Below are 19,522 nucleotides of genomic sequence, written 5' to 3'. Positions count from 1 at the left end.
TGGCAGATGTGGCCAAAGAAGAAATCTAACCTAGAAGTCTGCTGGACATGGAAGCAGCATGTCCACTGGATGTGTGGAAACAGGTTTCATAAGACTTAACAGGAAATAGCTGGAGAATAAAGACAAAGAATGAGAGTAAAAAACCAGACTGGTGTCTTATGCAAGGTTTATCAAAAAAGAAAGAGGAGTCTATGCCTGTCTGTGGATAGAAAATAATTTTTAAACAAGATTTATTTACTTATTTGAAAGACACAATGAAAGAGGAAGAGAGAATGATTGATCTTCCATCCACTCCATCTTGATCTTCCATCTACTCCCCAAATGGCTGCAACAGCCAGAGCTGGGCCAGGCTGAAGATCAACGACTGGGGCCATCAACTGCTATCTTCTCAGCACAAGAGCAGAAAGCTGGATCAGAAGCAGAGCAGCTGGGACTCAAACTGGCATTCTGATTTGGATGCCAGCAACCTTACCTGCTGTACTACAACATTAGCCCCAGAAATAATTTTGAAAATAACAGAGTTTTTTTCAGAAATTTGATTTTCATTCTTCAAGATGACTAACTTAAAATCTTCAACAAAACAAATAAATAATGCAAACAATACACCCAATTTAAAATAAATTATTTTCATACTGTTTAGAAGTAAAAATCTCAAGCACAGATGAGTTCTGGCTGCTAGGGCTTTAACAGGAGAAGTAATCTAAATGAGGTATGGGGTTTTCATAGCAATTAGTTTAAACTCCTTCAATATCCATTTCCAACTAAAACTGCAAGCTGAGTGTTCTTGACAACCCTGTGGGCAGTGGGTAACACATCTGACTCTTAAGTCAGAAGTAACCTTAGATAGGGGTAGTTTCTGTTTCTACCGTGTAATGGCCTGACCTTAAGAATGATTTGCTTGCCTATTCCACATTCCCAGAGATTATCTCCTATGCTTTTTATTCCTTCTAGATGTCTTCTATATTAGCTTCAAATGTGTTACTCAATACTAAGATCATTTTTCATTACTTACGTTTCTATTTTATCTTACATGTGTACACACATAACAGAATCATTTTTTAATTTCTATCTCTTGGAATTCTAGTATTTTTAAAATTGTCAATGGGAAACTGGAATTATATCCCTTAAACTTACCTTATTTCTAGAGAAACAATTTTATTTATAACTATCAGAGCATCACTTAGAAGAGTTGTGTGGCTGTTTGCCAAATTTTGATGCTATTTCTAGAGTGATCTGACTGAATATACACATATATAGGCTTTATAGCAAAAAGAAAATTTATTTTGGGAGCTACTAGAGAGCCAAGTAGATGTACCCCAAAGCAACTGACTAAGTAATAACAAGAGATCTCTTCTATCAGTTGCTGGAATGTTTTCACATGTGAAATCCAAATCAAAGGTCTTCATGGAGCAAATGCTTCTCACCTGGGAAAATTAATCTACACTCATCCAATGGTCCATCTAACTATGGTTAAAACCCAACATAACAAAGTAATCTACTAGTGATAAAAAGCAACATTAGCTTCTCTAAAAACTACACATTTGGTTTGATTAGATTAATTTTAGCTTAATTTGATATAACTATTCTGTTACAAAGTAGTTTATCATTTCAACTGCCAACTCAGGAAAAAAAAACACCCCTAAATGAGGCTATATTATAATAAAGTGTATTTCTAGACACAATGAAGATAATGTATCAACCTCATTTAAACCAGTATGTAGTCAAACAGAATGATTGCATATTCTACCACTAAATTCTATGTCAATATCTCAAGATCAATGCCTTATTGAACCAGCCAATGCCATCTTAACTTCCTAGTTAAGTTGTATGGAAGGCAAACTACCCACAGAATGCTTTATAAATATTATAAACATAAGAATTCTTAAAGTGTAGGCGTTTCATATGCTGTTTAGTTTATTTCAAATATTTTAAATGTTTCATATTTTTTTAAAAAGTAGGTATGAAATTTCTTAACATTTGTATGCAGCCTAACAAATATCAAATCATTTATAGTAACAATGATTCCATAACTTACTCATAAAAAGACAGGAGTTTTAACTTTCAAACAGCTAACAAGGCAGAATCTGCTTTCAACATTAGGATTTTCACAGTTCGGTCTTTTGTAGTAAGAAAAAGTATAAATAATAACTTATGATTTTACCTTCTTTGAATTTCCATTTCTTCTTGGGATGGGCCATTCTGAACTTGGGCAGGTAGTTGTGAATTTTGTCTAGGCAATGTTGGCCCTATAAAAGGAGGAAAATATTACAGATGAACATTATCTTTATATCTAGCTGGATGGAGGAGATAAAATCATGAGAAAAACATAAAACCATCACATATTTACAAATGTATCTCCTTTTTGTCTAGCAAAATAAAATGTAAGCTTTACATAACACATAGCAAATGAAAGACTGCAACATAATGCTGTCATCACCTCCAGAAGGCTTACTTGAAACAAATGGAAAACATCAACAATAAAAGGAAAAATAAACATTTATATATGAAGAGCTTGAGTAAAACAAGTGTTCAATGAGCATCTGAATAGGCACCTAAGCTTGACATTTTCTAAGACAATGAGACATTCTCTTTGGGGTAATTATTCATGAAGTGGAGAGGAAGAACTTAAATGAAAAATCAGAATTCAAAAACTCACCTAAATAGAACACTGGAAATGAAAAACAGGAGAGAGAGAGCATGAGAACCTTATTACTAGACTGATGTATGCTAATGCATTTATCAAATTTGCCCAAGTTAAGTTGCCATTTTTGTCAATGGCCTGACATTTCCAGGACTGGCAGAAACAAGAATTTGCTCAACTTCCATAAAAAAATTAAACTACTTTTCTGAATTTTTATGCAGAAGTAATCTTAACTTTTCTCATTTGGGGAAAACAAACATTTGCTAAACTTCCATGTAACCATTAACCCACTTATCTACTTTTTATATAATAGATAATCTTAAAAACTTTGCATTGGGGGGGCCTGCAGTCACATCAACATGGTTTTCTGTCATGAGAAACTAATGATCATTCACTCCCACACATCACGTATAATGCAGACTGATTTCTAGCACCTTACACAGAATGCCACTAGATTATGGGACATCTTAATGTCATTGGACATAAAAAATAAATCTGTCACTAAATGAGATAAAGGCTAGACCTAGTATATAATGCCTAGGGGGCTAAAATAGAACAATCTTGAAATCTACTCCAGCAAACAACAGAATAAAGAAATAGTAGTTATCTTCTACTCAAGAGGAATATACAAAGAATGACGGACTACATACATATAGTAGTGAATTCTAGTGCCAACAAACGCCCCTAGCAGAAAATTTTGCAGATATTAGTATAAAAAAATCAGTAAATACGGGTTTCTTTTTACTTAAGCAAATTTCTGTATTTATAAACTAACAGCACAAGTATTTTTATGCTGGTGGAGTGAACTTCACAACTAGAAGTAAAGGCTCATTAAGATGTAATAGGTGTATCCCAACTGCAGAAACACAGAAATAACCTGATCTGAACTTACCTACCAACTTTTTTCCTCACTTCCTTAACAAATGTTTTTGGATTAATCATTTAATTTGTCCTCTAAAGACAAATTATATGACAACTGCAGTGATATATTTCATTAAAATTTCCTAAAAGAGTTTATTTTGAGAATTAAAGGAAATATAAAAATACATTAATCTCACAGAATCAGCAACAAAAATCCCCAACAGATTGTTAAAATCAAAATTAAATACATACATAAATAAAAATATATTACTATTATCTAGTAAGCAGACTAGACTTCTTTCCCTGGGAAATTAACATAATGATGTAAAAACAGACTGTCCTATTAGGGTCATGCACTAATGTTTCATGTTTTTTAGGGAAAAGATCTCTGTTCCAGCAGAAGAATGGGATACATAAAATAGCAGGGTAAATTTGAGAAAGGATAAAGTACTTGGGGAATGTACTTTTCTATATCTAAATTTGTATTTATACAAAACTATTAAAAGCAAGTATTTAGATAAGTAACTCACAAGACCATTATGGTTCAACTATTTTTTAAATATTTGAGTACGTTAGTGAAAAACCCAGGCTGCTTACGTGTGAAACACCTGTATGTCAGTGTTAGCCCTGTTTGTCATCCATCTCAAAGAGGGATGCAGCTGCACCAGTCACATCCAGGACAGGTCTGATATCTCAAGGGTTGTAGTAATAGATTAAGTTCCTCCATTAAAATCTAGGTTTTAACTCAGAAATATATAAATTCAAGAAAAAGATGCCAACATTTCAACTCAATCCTACTGATTTTACTAAATAGCTTAAAAAACAAAACAAAACAAAAAACAAAAAAAAAAACAAAAAAAATTTGGGTCAGCGCTGTGGCGCAGCAGGTTAACACCCTGACCTGAAGTGCTGGCATTCCATATGAGTGCTGGTTCGAGACCCAGCTGCTCCACTTCCGATCCAACTCTGTGCTATGGCCTGGGAAAGCAGTACAAGATGGCCCAAGTCCTTGGGCCCTTGCACCCACGTGGGGAGACCTGGAAGAAGCTCCTGGCTCCTGACTTTGGATCAGCGCAGCTTTGGCCGTTATGGCCCATTAGAGAGTGAACCACCGGATGGAAGACCTCTCTCTCTCTCTCTACCACTCCTCTGTGTAACTATGACTTTTGAATAAATAAATAAATCTTAAAAAAAAAAAAAGGTTTGATGTAACTCGCAAAATATACTGAAATTTTTAAGTCTTTTATTTAGCAAGCTTTCTTGGCAAACCTATCTAGAAAAGAGGTCTTTCAAATGTGGGGGAAATGTTTTGAATCTTACTATTAATAATAAAAATAATTTACTACAGCTTATTCATGCAGCGGAGAAAGTTCGGGATTACTCTTTTAAAATGGGGAAAATGTTGATCCAAGAGCAACCCTCCTGACTTCCTTGTCACATGGATCACTTGTCTTTCCAGGAACTCTACAAATTGGGAGAAGGAATAGAATCCCTCCCCTTGGCATTTTCTGTTTGTTTCTTCATCAATATGTGCAAGTGCATTGCAATAGCTAGCACACTGAAATTAATGTGCACTTAAAAATTATAAACATACTATAACAATTAACAAGTTTCATATAAATCATGAGGTTCCAGTACATGATCACATTTCCTTCTTGTCAAACATTCTAACAAGTTAGTCAACTGGCAAATAACACCAAAGGCACCACGTACGACAGGAAGCGGCAACTATTGAGCAAGGCAGTCAGGTGCTGCCGTATTTCCTAGAATTTAACTATTACTTCACATAGATCATATTTCTATGTTTTCTATATTTTATGTTTTCATAAAATACAAAACAGGCATTTCCATAACCATTTTAGTTGGCAAATGACAATGGCTTATAAGCATCATGTGGGGGTTAATGGCTCTTTTAGGGAAAAAACAACAAACAACCAAGGATAAGAAATGAGAAAACCTACTCTGTTGCTGTTTGAGAGTTAGTTTTTTCCCTGTCTTGTTATAGCCAAAGACATTGGTAGGTCTTAATTTGTCTTGGCGAGAAGAAAAGGTATATAGCAAAGTTTGTGAATTACTGCTTCTAATAAAAAAAAAAAAGTGGAAATGTTACAAATACAGTATCCTATAAATGAAAGAAATCAGATTAGAATCTCTAAAACAGATACGGCATTTCAGTCTTGCCTTCAGTACCGAATTTTTGGTTAAAGCACATTTCAATGTCATATTTCTATCTTCACAAATCTTTCACACTTAGCCACAGACTATTTAAAAACACAAGACTAAAAGACAAGTAGGTACACAATACAGTCAAGTTTTAACTTAGCAATGTGGTAATTATACTGTTTGTACAGTTAAAGATAATAATGGGGAAAATCTACTTTTACAACTTTAAAATTTGACACGATTAGGGCCAAATCAATCTTTTCTCTGCAATTGGGCAAACTATTATTTGGCATGTGGACCTCAACATATTCCTTCCTTAGGAAAGTACAAAGCATTAAGTAGGTTTCCAAAATGAGCTAGAGAGCCCTAAATAACACAAATATCAATAATCATTCATGGCTGCTTCAAAAGATTGCCTGGAAGAATCCCCAGGAGGAGCCAGAAAAATCAGGAATCAAAGTTACTGATTAAATAATGTTTATCAGTGAAAATCTAGGACTTCAAGAAGCCCAACAATAGGCTCACTGCTGTAACTGTGTCACCTGTAACACTCCTAAAATCTAACTTCAGGTGAGGAAGAAATATCTCAGGATTTTCTTTTCTTCCAACAAATGTTTCTTTGCCTCAACCAGTAAGTATACACATTTTATAACTCTATAAATAAAATCAGTAATACTGAGGGATCACATTAAAAATTCTGAACCACACATATATAGCTGAACTATTTATATAAAATTTCAGCAATATGGCATTTTACAACTTCCTTTCATGAAATATTCTGGCTAGTCAAGGTATACATGGGTCAAAAGGGTACATATAAGTCCATAAGCAGGAGGGTGGGGATGGGAGTGGGGCTCCAATAATTAAGTCATTTTTTGACACTTAAATTTGCACAAGGTACCTTCTCTCTCTCTCTCTCTATATATATATACACATATATGTATGTATCAATATATAGCTTATCTATGTATCTCCTTGTGTGAGAATAAGCATATGTATGTATCTGATTATAATTTGGGGTAGCTAAGTGACACATCTATTTATCCATGAAAATAATACATAAATACACACATATGTATATATGAGTATAAACAAAAATACTCTATAAACTTAAATTCACTAAGCCAAAGATATCTAACCTACTGAATAAAGGAGGCCATCAATGAGAAATCAACCTACTGAAGCAAGTAATAGCTTATATCTGCCTCATAGTATGTACACCTAAAATTAACTCAAGTTAAGCAAACATTCCCTTTGAATAAGTTACATTCCTCAAATCATATTAAGATGAATATAAAGTTTATCCTAAATTCTTAGTTAAGTTTGCTCCCCCAAAAAATCGTTAAAACAAAAATGAACAAAAAACCCCCCTCTCATTTGCATTGGAAGAAGTAGACAAAAATAGTTTTAAGATCCTAATTCTAACTAAATCCCAGTAACAAGCCAACTCAAAAGCTGACCAAATCACCTACATGAACCACAACAAATATCACAACATAAAAACAATAGCTTGCTATATATCCCAAATACCAAAAACCAGACCATGGCCTAAGAAAACAAAAGTTATGGAAATGTGCAAGAAGTATGTACCACAGCTTGAAAAAGTAATGTAAACATAATGTTGCTTACCACAGAAAATACATCGCAAATTAGTGCTGTCCTGGGTAGCAGTAACCTTGCTCTGGGCTGCAACAGACACCTTGGTGTTAGAAGCTTTCAGACAATGGGGCCATCTGCAGAACTTCACACAAACTAAAAGGTGCTTTGAAATGTTCAAAATGTATTTATACATACGTCCTATCTAGATCCTCATCCTGGAAGTTCTGCAATTTAATAAAAACGTATCCTCTTTAACATTAGTTCTTAAAATTTTGTAATGTAATCTTACTTATGGAAAAACCCTACAATAAGCCATAGTTCGAATGATGCACTTCTATTTTAATTATCTCTGGAGTTATACAAAGACTATAATATGCATTTTAGGGTTATATTTCCTAAAAGTTAATGTAGATGAGATATAAGAAGTCAAGTTCTAAGGCCAGTACAGTCAATTTCATGAGATCTACCCTTTCATAGGCAAACTGCATCTGAAAAAATTTATGGGACACGCTTGAGGTCACATGAGATGAACTCATTTCTAATTAGGAAAGTTCAGAGACATTATTAACAGTCTCCTGCAATTAATAAAATAAAAATAAGAGTATCTTTGTTTTGTACTTTGAAAAAAATATTGTTTTAGCAAGCCAACATTTTACTATTTTTTTCTCAATATGCATACATACTTTATAAAATATCTTACAAAAATGAGTGGCCACATCAAATAGCCTTTAATTCAGGCTATTTTAAAAATTACTATATTAAAATTTAGCTTGTAGCAATGAACTAAAGTCTTTATGGGCGAAAAAACTCAAGAGGAGAAGCTGTTAATTTATGAGAAAGGGAACGGCTTATGCAAAATCAAAGTAACACTCAAAATTGAGATGGCAAAAAAACAAAGGAAAATACATTTGGTTTACTGTTAGTGACATCCAAAGTTTTACATCAATAACTTTCTGTAAAATCCTAAAGAAATTCCTTTCAGCATGGGAAAAATTTTCTTTTTCCATCTATATTAACCAAGAAACAGTTAACGGGTTAAAAACATACTGGCTTAAGAAAGATCAGAGAAAGAAAGGCAAACAAGACAGTTTTTTAGGTTTCTCCTAAAACTGTATTTTTTAAATAATACCACTCATTCCAACTAAAAAAGTTTGAGTAGAATCAGAACCCAACCAATTTATATTTTAAGAATACATATGTGAAATGGTAGTAAGTCTTAAGTATTCAAAAAAGTATTTTATTGTTAGAAATTATTTTTAACATAATTCAATGACATTCAAGTCTTATTTTTAAAATATTACATACAGCTGGTATCTGCAAGCACAGACAAAATAAATAAAGTCTAATAAATGTCAATCTTTGCTAAGTACTTCCAACCACCCAGCCTATGATTAAGTTGCATGCACAATGTTAACAGTAAGGACATACATATGAAGTCTCCCAAGCTGCTATCATTCCAAAGAATACAATTTTGAAAAATTTCAATAACTATAACTTAAACTTAAATTTTTTTTTTTTAAGTCTTACCAATGTTTGTGAATGGCTACTTTCATAAAACCTTTAGCAAACAAAGAAACATGCCTAGTCTGCAGGTTGTATCTTTCAGTTCCTTAAATCCGTATTTCAAGAGGAAAAAAAATTTAAGGACAATTTTTAAAACTTACAAGAAAAACCTGAGAAATTATCTCGTCTCTGACAGCAAAGTAACTGCCACATCCCATTACCAATCACTTTAGCAAAAAGTCATCTGACAATTGTCAGAATGCAGGTAAACCATTATCACTGCGCAAGACAAAACAATCGCCCAATCCCAATCTTTCTCACAATTTAAACTATTAAGCAACGTTATTGCCCTTGGTATCTTTAAGCATCTTCTTCCCACTGATTTTCACTTCATATTATCATGTATAATATCGATCTAAGTTCTGATAAAACTTGCTTGAATTATACTGCAGTTTGCATTTCCCGAAGATACTAAATTATTCATTCCACCCCATGCACAAGGCTAACAGCACTTCCTGCTTCATAGTGATACCATTTAACTATTTCTTCACTTAGGAGAGAAGGGGAGAAGATAGGAAAGAATGTTCATTGTCCAGGCTGGGTGAATTCACTAAGAAGATGACTTCAGCCTAACTCATTTTTTAAGACTAGTACTGATGCTCCAAAGCCGTTTCTCTTTAAGTTACCCACATTAAATACTAGGGTTAGGGATAGAGTGGGTCCCAAAGGAAAGCATGAACTGAAGAGGTTAAAAGTTATCAATATATATTAACCTCAACGCAGTGTGCAGAACAACCATTGCCACCTTTCATGCTTCCCCCAACCTGAATTTTCTGTACAATGAGGTGTTTGCTATGAGAGGAGAAATGCAGAAACCTTGGGCAAAATGACTACCTAGACTGTCAGAATTACTGCACTTTATTATTATGTGTAAATACTACAGCAGACCCTTAGCATTCATGCTTTTCACATTAGTATTACTACTAGCAGCTACTTCCAGGGCCATTTATAAAGGGAATACTACCCATCTCAGAAATTTTTTTCTTAGGACTAAGTGCGAAAATTAGTTTGCTTAAAGACTGTTTTCATTTTTGCACTTTCTGGAAATCGGTCTGATGAGGGATTGCGTGTATCGGGATCCAAACTGGGGGTGTCGTACTCTGGCCTTCATTAAATGTTTGTGTTTGTTCTGAGATACCCAGCAGACACTGCAGTGATATGGCTGCGTGCCTTGGAAAAAAACAGGTACCATTTTGAAGACACTTTGCTAGGAGACATGAGAATTAAAAACAGCAAATTTTATACAAAACAAGGGCATCTTTAAAGCAGCATTCTGAAGTATTTTCAAGTGTTGTGTTTATATATATTTTTAATAAAACTTCTATGTAACTCAGAAAATGGAGCAACATGCATCAATAGTCACACATGGAAAAATACCATCTTATATAGAGAACTTCTGTCATTTTTAACTCAATCTTAGGTGAAAATAAGTATGTGGGTGCTTTAAGAAATTCATGGAAAATGAGATTAAAAGCTAAGTTTATTTTAATGTAAAAAATGCTCTGAAAACCATTCAGTTTTTCATAATAATCACTCTGCACAAACTTTTTGAAGATCCTTCATATAATTGGGTTCTTATCTTCGTTTCTTATAAACTCTCCCTTTTAACTTAAAATCAATGTATTTTATTCCTTTGTAATCAAATTTTAAAATTATGGCTAATGGCTGATAAATTGCTGATACCTTTCTTTACTTATCTTAGGCTGCATAGACAAGTCTTAAAATGCTCCCCAGCCCACCATCTGTCTGTAAAGTCATTTATTGTTAGTTGTGGAATGAATGGCTCTGCCTCTAGCTAATGAAGTATCATGAGTCTACTAGAAGAGATGGGCCTACAGAACAGTGGGTAAAGATGCTGTTGGGGATGCCCACATCCCACACCGGAGTGCCTGGTCTCCATTCCCCATCCCACTTCCTGCTAGATACATAGATAGGTAACTTGAGAGAGAGAGAGAGAGACAGACCAACAGCCCAGAAAATGTCAACAGCATCATCTGACTGAGCTGTCTATGCTAGTTTTTGGTATCTGTCCCCTTCCCCAGAGCAAACCAGATCAAATCATCCCCCTTAAAGGTTTTCAATTCCTTCACATTGCTCTTAAGATAAAATACCAAAATTCAATGCTTTCTCCCAGTAATGACTGGGAGATAAATGATAAAGTTTTACTTTATCTAGTTCACTTCCTAGGCATCTCGCACACTGGATCTCCACACTGGATCTCCGTTTCTCAAAGGTGCTATAAACTTACGCTTGTCCCTCTGCAGAGCTTTCTCACACATGCACACACCCTCTGCCTCTGATTTTTCTTCTCTTGGTAAACTGGTATGCTTCTTTCTCCATCATTAGGAACTTCTTGCCATGAGTCCCCACACAACTAAGATAATTAGTTATTCCTCCTTCAAGTTGTATTACATATACTTTTTTCCTATTAGCCATTTCAAAATATTTGAAAGGAGATAAGGATAAATTTAAGATTAGGTTATATCAAATTTCCTCTGAAGTATAAAGAATCTAAAATTTAGGAGAAAAGTTTTAGGGCAACAATAAAAATAAAGAAGTTTAAACATCAAACAAAGGGTTGTTTTTGTTTTCTTTTACTGTGGATGGGGCTTGGGCAACAGAAAGAAAACAGACCTGCAATAGCCCACAAAATTTAAGTTTCAGGCACAAAATGATTAAGAACCCAATTCCACAAAGAGTAGGGGCATCTAATGATACCAGATGCTTCGTAACAATTTAAGGAAACACAATTTCATCTTCTCATCCACATGTAAAGAGTTAAAACTTAACCAAGAAAAGGGCTTTTATTCTAAAAGTATGAACTTTCAAAAGACTACGTCTGCTTTTTCCTTCTTTTTGCTTTCATTTTAATCTTTCATTTTAAAAAAACTTAATGTTTTGTCATTATTTTCCCTGTATACAACTTCAAAAACAACACAGGTTTTTTTTTTTTTTTTTTAAAGGTTTTATTTATTTGATAGAGTGACAGAGTTAGAGGGAGGGAGAGAGGGGAAAGGAGAGAGGGATGGAAGCGGGGGGGTTGGGGGGGGGAATCTTCCATCCATTGGTTCACTTCCCAAACGGCCACAAAGGCCAAGGCTGGCCCAGGCAGATGCCAGAAACCTGAATTCCATCCAGGTCTCCCACATGCATGGAAAGGGCCTGAGAAGTTGGGCCATCTTCTTTTGCTTCCCCAGGCACATTTATCAGGGAGCTGGAGCAGAAGCAGAGCAACTGGGAGGGACTCCAATCAGTGCTCTGATATGAGATGCTAGAGTCGCAAGCGGTAGCTTAGCCTGCTGTACCACAGCACTGGCTCCAAGAGCCAATTATTTAAACTTAGAAAGCATGTCTCAATACATGAATACATCTTTTTGGAGTGGGCCAAAGGTGGGGTGGGTGTTGGCTTAAGGGCACAGGTTTCTTTGTGCTATGATGAAAATGTTCTAAAATTGTGATGTTTCCACAACCCTGTGAATAGATATGTATCAAAATTGCTAAACTGTATACTATAAAAGTGCAGTGCTATGCATTATGTCCTTCATCCCAAAATTCCTTATAAATTAAGTTGAAAATATCTAAATGCCTATCACTTTTCCATTATGAAAAATACTAACTGTGACTACCTCTGGATGGTGGGATTTTAATGGTCTTTTTAGGCTTTTCAGCACTGCTTAACTTTTTATAAGCAGCACACTTTGTTACAATCAGAAAGAAAAAAAAACATACTTTCACTTGAAAAACAAATGCTATCCTTGAAGTTAGAGTTCAATGAACAAGAGTGGTCCTTGTCGGACAGCACTCTAACTGGCTCTAGTTTCTGACACAAATGGATGTAAACAAAGAATAAAGGGACTCCACTGTGACCTCAAATGCCTGGGAGAACTGCAGAGCCAGGGTCCAAGTGCCAGCATCAGGCTGAGGAAGGCAAACAGCAATTTCTTCTGCAACCAGGCTCTTTTCCAGCACGAGTCAGACCCAAGGCATTTCTGAAGTTGTGACACTCAAGACACATCCAGTCAAGATGCTTCATCAAAAACCAAGACTGTCCTATTTAAACCAGGACAGCTGTCTCCTTTTTCATGGGGACGCCAGCGCTCTTGCTCTTCTCTTTTCTCTGCTCTAATTCACAGCATTTCAAAAAGTGGCTTACCAAGAAACCATTTTTTATCTAAAATAACACAAGCCAGCACATTATCAAAATGAAAGGATCTCCAAACTTAATTTTTGGAATTTGAAACCATGTAAAATTTTCTTAAAGGAATAATTTTGTTAAGTACTTTAAAAATAAACTGGGTTCATCTCACATGGAATTTTTTTAAAGATCTGTTTATTTATTTGAAAGGCACAGTGACAGGGAGAGAGAGAGACAGATGGAGAGAGGTCCTTCCATCCACCGGTTCATGCACCAAATGTCCACAACAGTCAGGGCTGGGCAGAACTGAAGTCAGAACCATGGAACTCCATCCAGATCTCCCACGTGGGTGGCAGGGATCATTTGAGCCGTCATTAACTGTCTTCCCAAGCACATTAGCAGAAAGCTAGGTCAGATATGGAGTAGCCAGTACTTGAAATAACATCATGATGTTGAATATGGGTGTCCTAAGCAAGGGTTTAGCCTACTATGCCACAACACTAGTCCCTCATATGAAGAATTAAATAAATCTAAAGTTATTAGTGTGGACTGTCAGCAGACATTTTAAAAATTTATTCTACAAACTGAATGTCATTAACCTCAATCTCTGAGATGTAATTATACGAATGACAACATGCATCATTATTTCACAACTCTTTTAGACATATATTGTTTTGTAACTATTAGGCCATAAATTCTGGCATGTCATTTCAAATGATGACAGTATACTGTAGAGATGAAACATCAGTTCACTCAAACAAACAAATGAAACAATTTGGCATTTACACTGCCAAACTTACAGAAATTAAGAAAAATTTAAATGTTCCTGCTCTTAAGTGTCGCTCCCCCTCTTCGTGGGAGGAACGACACAGGACCCTGCGTTGTTCTTTTGTCTGATCGGCCCTTCCCAGGTTTGCTGCTGGTTCTTCCCGGGTTGGCTGCCGTCCCTCCACCTCCGTGGAGGGGTGGGCCCCCCTGCCACTTTCCCCACTTCCGCACCGCTGGCCGGCTCTCTCGGGGGCTGTACAGGTGTTCCTTCAGATAGATGTTCCCCTTAGATGTTCCTGGTGCATGTTGTCTCTCTCCTCCTTTATAGTCCTCTTCCACCAATCCCAACTCTGCTACCCACACGCCGAGTACACTGCTCTCCTCCAATCAGGAGCAGGATCAGCTCCTGCAGGTTCCTGGTCGAACTGGAGGCAGCTGTGTAAAAGTTGTTTACTCCTCTCCCAGCGCCATATTGTGGGAGAGCAGATGCATAGAATAAGTCTTAATTCCAGTAACTTAGTCTAGTCCGAGTTGCTCCCCACATTAAGAACTAATAAATGTTCTCAATAAAACATTTATTAGGAAAACTGTATAAAATACCTAGTACAGTATTTTAATTGACATCTTTAGAATTTTAGTTCAACCTTTAAGCTTATATTGTCATACTTTTTCTTAAAATTTTTTTTTTATTTGAAAGAGTTAGACAGAGAGGTAGAGCCAGAGAGAGAGAGGTCTTCCATCCAGTCTTACTTTATTAAAACATTTTAAATATTAAACATTATTGCTTCTCGGCCTTTTGCCTAAGATCAAGTGTAAATGTTAAACATCAGCCTTTTATTGTTCACCTTCCAAAATTAGAGTACATGTGTGGCTGTTTTGGCACAGCAGGTTAAGCTGCCCCTTGGGATGCCCTCATCCCATATGCAAGTACTAGCTACTGCTCCACTTCAAATCCAGCTCCCTGAAAATGCACCTGGGAAGCAGCTGATGATAGCCAAGTACCTAGGTTCCTGCCAACCACGTCAGAGATCCGGATGGAGTTCTGGGCTCCTGGAGTCAGCCTGGCCTAGCCTTGGCTATTGAGAGCATTTGGAAAGCAAACCAGCAGATGGAAAAATCTGTCTCTTCCTTTCTGTCATTCTGCCTTTCAAATAAATTAAATGTTTTTTTAAAAATTAAGATACTAAAGCACCACCAATTCCTTTTACTTAAAATAAAACATGAGGAGAGGTGTTTTTTAGCATTATCAGCAAGCGCTCAGAAGGAAACACTGTAAAACCCTAATAGCAACTAGTAGAACCCAAGCTCTTTCCAACTGATCATGTGACTGCTAGATTATTTTACATTATCTGTTTAGAACCAGCTGTCTGCTTCACCAGACTTGGAGATGCTTAAGGGTAGCATCCATGCTTTATTTATCTTCCTATTACCAGTTACCATCACAGTGCTTGCCACATAGTAGGTCACTGGTAAATCTGTTTAAATTGCTGTTTTACAGAACTGACACAATCTAAACATGAACTCACTGAAGGTGTACTATGCACCAGCTGTATTCTAATTTCCTATACATATCAATCCACCCAAATAATGCAGACAAGGAACAGAAAGAGTAGATATGAGAATGGGTAAATCTATCATTTTATAATAAAGGATCCCGAAAAATATACAAGACAATGCATTTAAACAAAAATCAGAGAAATAAAATAGTATTAAAACAGCCTTTAGGTAGCTGGCGCTGTGGCATAGCAGGTGAAGCCACTGTCTGCAGTGCCGACATCCCATATAGGCACTGGTACGAGTCCAGGCTGCTCCACTTCCAATCCAATTCTCTGCTATGGCCTGGGAGAGCAGTACAAGATGGCCCAAATCCTCGGGACCCTGCATCGTGTGGGAGACCTGGCGGAGGCTCCTGGCTTTGATTGGTGGAGCTCCAGCCGTTGCGGCCATCTGGGAAGTGAACCAGTAGATGGAAGACCTCTATCTCTCTCTCTGCCTCTGCCTCTCTGTAACTCTGCCTTTCAAATCAATCAATAAATCTTAAAAAAAAAACAAAAACAAAAACAAAAAAACTTTAGGGGCAGGCGCTGTGGCATAGTGGGTAAAGCCGCTGCCTCCATTGCCAGCATCCCACATGGGCACTGGTTCGAGTCCCAGCTGCTCCACTTCCAATCCAGCTTTCTGCTATGGCCTGGCAAAGTAGCAGAAGATGGCCCAAGTCCTTGAAGAAGCTCCTGGCTCCTGACTTTGGATCAGTGCAGCTCCGGCTGTTGTGGCCAACTGGGGAGTGAATCAGAGGGTGGAATACCCCTCTCTCTCTTTCTCTCTCTGCCTCTCCTTTTCTGTTTAACTCTAACTTCCTAATAAATAAATAAATCTGAAAAAAAAGTATCCCTCCATTGAAAAAACAAACAAACAAACAAAAATCTTCATATGGGAGACCTGCATTGAGTTCCAAGTTCCTGGTTTCACCCTTGCTCAGCACTGGCCTTTGGGAGTACTTATGGAGTGAACCAGCCGAGTGCACACATGCTTTCTCCCCTGGCTCCACTTTCAAATAAACTGAAAATAAAAGTTAAATTGTGGCTTCAAGGGTTTTGAAAAAAATCTTTGCATGGATGAGAAAGTGGGAGTTCATAAAGCCTAATTGAGTAATAATATAAAGAAATGATCCAGAAAAACCTACTTTTGAAAATTTTAATTGACTGTAAGATCAAAATCCTGTAAGCTGCTGGGGAAGAAAAATAAAATTGTTAAAAGCAAGGAATAGGTCTGGTGCACAGCCACTGCTCAGAGTGAAGAAACTCAGATGGAAGCAAGTTTTTTGCCTCAGTCTTACCAGAAAAACCATCAGAAGGCAGGACACAAGAGCAATGTCAGCAGGAGCTGTGATTTTAGAAGAGCAATCCTGTCACCTCTCCTGCAGCAACAACCTTACACTGAACTTGTTTTTAAGCAGGTAAGACTCAGCAAGACAGCTATGGGGCCCAGATCATCAGTATGCACAGGAAAATGAAATGTGTAACAAATGCTGCTCATACTTTAATAAAATAACGGGTAAATTCTGGTAAAGCAACAATTGCTGGGCTAGTCAATAGTGTGGAAATATCAGAGTCCTGAAAACCTAGCTCTTGTCAGGGATGTGAAACTTGGAAATAAATCTGTCCTATATAACCTGAAGCCAAAGTCCCTACTATAGAAGGAGAAGATGTAATTCAAGTAGATTTTACACAAAAACAGTATCCTTTCAGGACAGTAAAACATTCTGGCTTCCTTAAGAACAAAATTGGGCTTTAACATCTATTCATGTAAATAATACTATAAATATTATGGCATTAAATATATTTGAAAGCTATTTGTATGTCACATCTTATTCTAAATCAATGGGATAACAGGCTACATTTGAAAAACAAAATGTTGTCTTGGCCTGCTGAAAGAGACACTTCAATAATTCGATATTTACAAGAACAAAATCTGTTAGTAGGGAGCTACTGCTGTGGTGTAACAGGCATAGCTGCCATCTGGGTGCATGTCCCAGGTGCTTCACTTCCAGTCCAGCTCCCTGCTAATGGCCTGGGAAAAGCAGTGGAAGGTGGCCCAAGTGTCTGGGTCCCTGCCACCCACATAGGAGACCCGGGTGAAGTTCTTGGCTTCTGGCAACAGCATTAGCTGGTGAGTGAACCAGCAGATGGAAAACTCTCTCTCTAAATCTGTAAGTGTGTGAACAGCTGTGTCACTAGCCTTGGCTCTGCCAAATTTATTTATAAGATCCAGAAACAAAGTGTTTTTTGAAAAACTACAAGCTCCACTATCCTGAAGGAAGGAAGAAAGAAAAGACACAGGGCCTAGATGTAGGAGAGAGTAAGTTTCCTCTATGCAGACTCCAGGGAGGCCAGAGAGCGAAGAATAGAGTGTAGCATTAAGCAGTCTGATAAAAAGCCGCTGCAGTTACACGGTACATACAATACATGTGCAGAACCCACTACACTCATCTGCAGAAGAGACCGGAGACCCATGTCCTCAGCATTCATGTCACTTAGTCAATAGCCTGAAAACTGGTGGTGTATGAAACCATAGCTTGAGGAAAATCTCCAACAAACGGGGATCAGTGACTACTCTGAGTAAGAGACAGTAATTCTGTAAGTAGCATACTACAACAGGAGAGATCAGAACAATATATACAAAACAAACTATTTAATAAAAATTTATTTCTTCCTACATGAATGGCACTGCAATAGTAAAATAGTTGGTACTTTCCATAAAACAGAAGTTATCTGTTTTGCTGTGTGAACCTTCTTAGAAATTACAAATGGGGGTGGGCATTTAGGAAAATAGTTAAGACCCTACATCAGAATACCTGGGTTCAATACCGGCCTCCAGCTCGTGCCTCCAGCTTTCTACTGATGCAAACCCTGGGAGGCAGGAGCTACCGCTCAAGGGAGACCTGAGTTTCCAGCTCCTCGTTTCAGCTCTATCCCAGCACCACCTGTTGTAGGCACCTGGGAAGTCAAACAGCAGATGGGAGCCCCCTCCCTGTCTCTCTCTGCCTCTCAAATTAATAAATATAAACTAAACTAAAAAAAAAAAAGGCTCACAAAATCGCATTGTCTACCTTGTAAGAATAACTTGGTATCTTTACATATGTAGCATGTTGTATCTGCTTATGCCACTTTGTAATTGCCATTCAAGTTCCATTCATGGTACTTACACTGCCTTGCAGATAACTGTGACCATGTCTTATCCTCTCTACACAATCAGTAGTCCTACAAATGGCCAACAATTTTGAATTATTCAATTGTTTTCCTCATATCATATAACATAGTACTTCAGTATAAGAATGCAAATAATTAAGTTCACTGTGGCTTTTTTTTTTTTTTTAAGATTTACTTTATTTATTTGAAAGGCAGAGTGGCAGAAAACTGATAATCTTCCATCTGCTGGTTCAGTCCTCAATGGCCACAACAAAGTGGGGAGCCTGTAATTTCTTCCAGGTCTCTCACAAGGGGTAGCGTGGTCTCAAGTACTTAAGCCACCTTCTGCTGCTTTCCCAGGTACATCAGTAGGGAGCTGGTTAGGAAGTGTAGCAGCTGGAATTCGAACCAGTGCTCTGATTGGGACGCTGGTGTCAAAGGCAGTAGATTAACCCACTGTGCCACAATGCCAGCCTGATTTGCTTCTTTCATATTAAGGAAACATCGACTTAAGACATTTTTTATGAATTAATGAAATAACATCCCAATACTCTTATATACAAAACACTGACTTCAAAGATATCACTACTTAATACCATCTTCAAAAGATTGACTAAAATTTTTCTATCTTGCCTAGATTATTATGGAAACAGGAATGCCCATTGGTAATGCAGAAGCAATGCACAAGACACACTATTACTACATAAAGACTCATGCAAGTCTATCCAAAGTGAAGCTGTAAAGACTGTCGTGCAGGTCTGGCTGCTACTGTTTGCTGTGACTGGTTGCATCAGAAGAGACATGGTTCCTACAATTCATTTCTAATCATCAATGGATAACAAGTAGAGTCTATTCATTTAAAGCCTGTGGGAAGCAGGGCCCGGCTCCCACAACATGGCGCTGAGAGGGGGTAAACAAATTTTACACAGCGGCTTCGGCTGCTTCATCAATTTGACTAACGAGCTGCAGGAGCTGATCCTACCTCTGACTGGAAGAAAGCGGCGTGCTCAGCATGCAGGCAGCGGAGCACGGATTGGTGGAAGAGGACTATAAAAGGGGACTCAACTGCACTTTCTGGGACAACTACTGTCTCCGGTCTGGTGG

The 19,522-nt window shown here is 37.2% G+C and overlaps 1 protein-coding gene across 18 annotated transcripts in view; it reads right to left on the bottom strand.

Moving 5' to 3' along the window:
* Positions 1 to 19,522, bottom strand: part of ENAH (ENAH actin regulator) — a 172,800-nt gene that overhangs the window by 44,173 nt on the left and 109,105 nt on the right. For 10 of the 18 annotated variants that reach the window (XM_070055420.1, XM_070055422.1, XM_070055412.1 and 7 more), the window contains one exon: positions 2,162 to 2,246. In XM_070055420.1, the coding sequence (XP_069911521.1) occupies positions 2,162 to 2,246 (85 nt within the window). Of the gene's footprint in view, positions 1 to 2,161; positions 2,247 to 7,294; positions 7,352 to 19,522 lie in introns of all 18 variants that reach the window. The other 8 variants (XM_070055409.1, XM_070055411.1, XM_070055404.1 and 5 more) reach the window with 1 other exon arrangement.

Source organism: Oryctolagus cuniculus, chromosome 13 (genome assembly GCF_964237555.1).
Source record: "Oryctolagus cuniculus chromosome 13, mOryCun1.1, whole genome shotgun sequence".
NCBI lineage: Eukaryota > Metazoa > Chordata > Mammalia > Lagomorpha > Leporidae > Oryctolagus > Oryctolagus cuniculus.
Note: the sequence above shows the minus strand (reverse complement) of the source record. Positions and strands in the feature narration are given on the sequence as shown.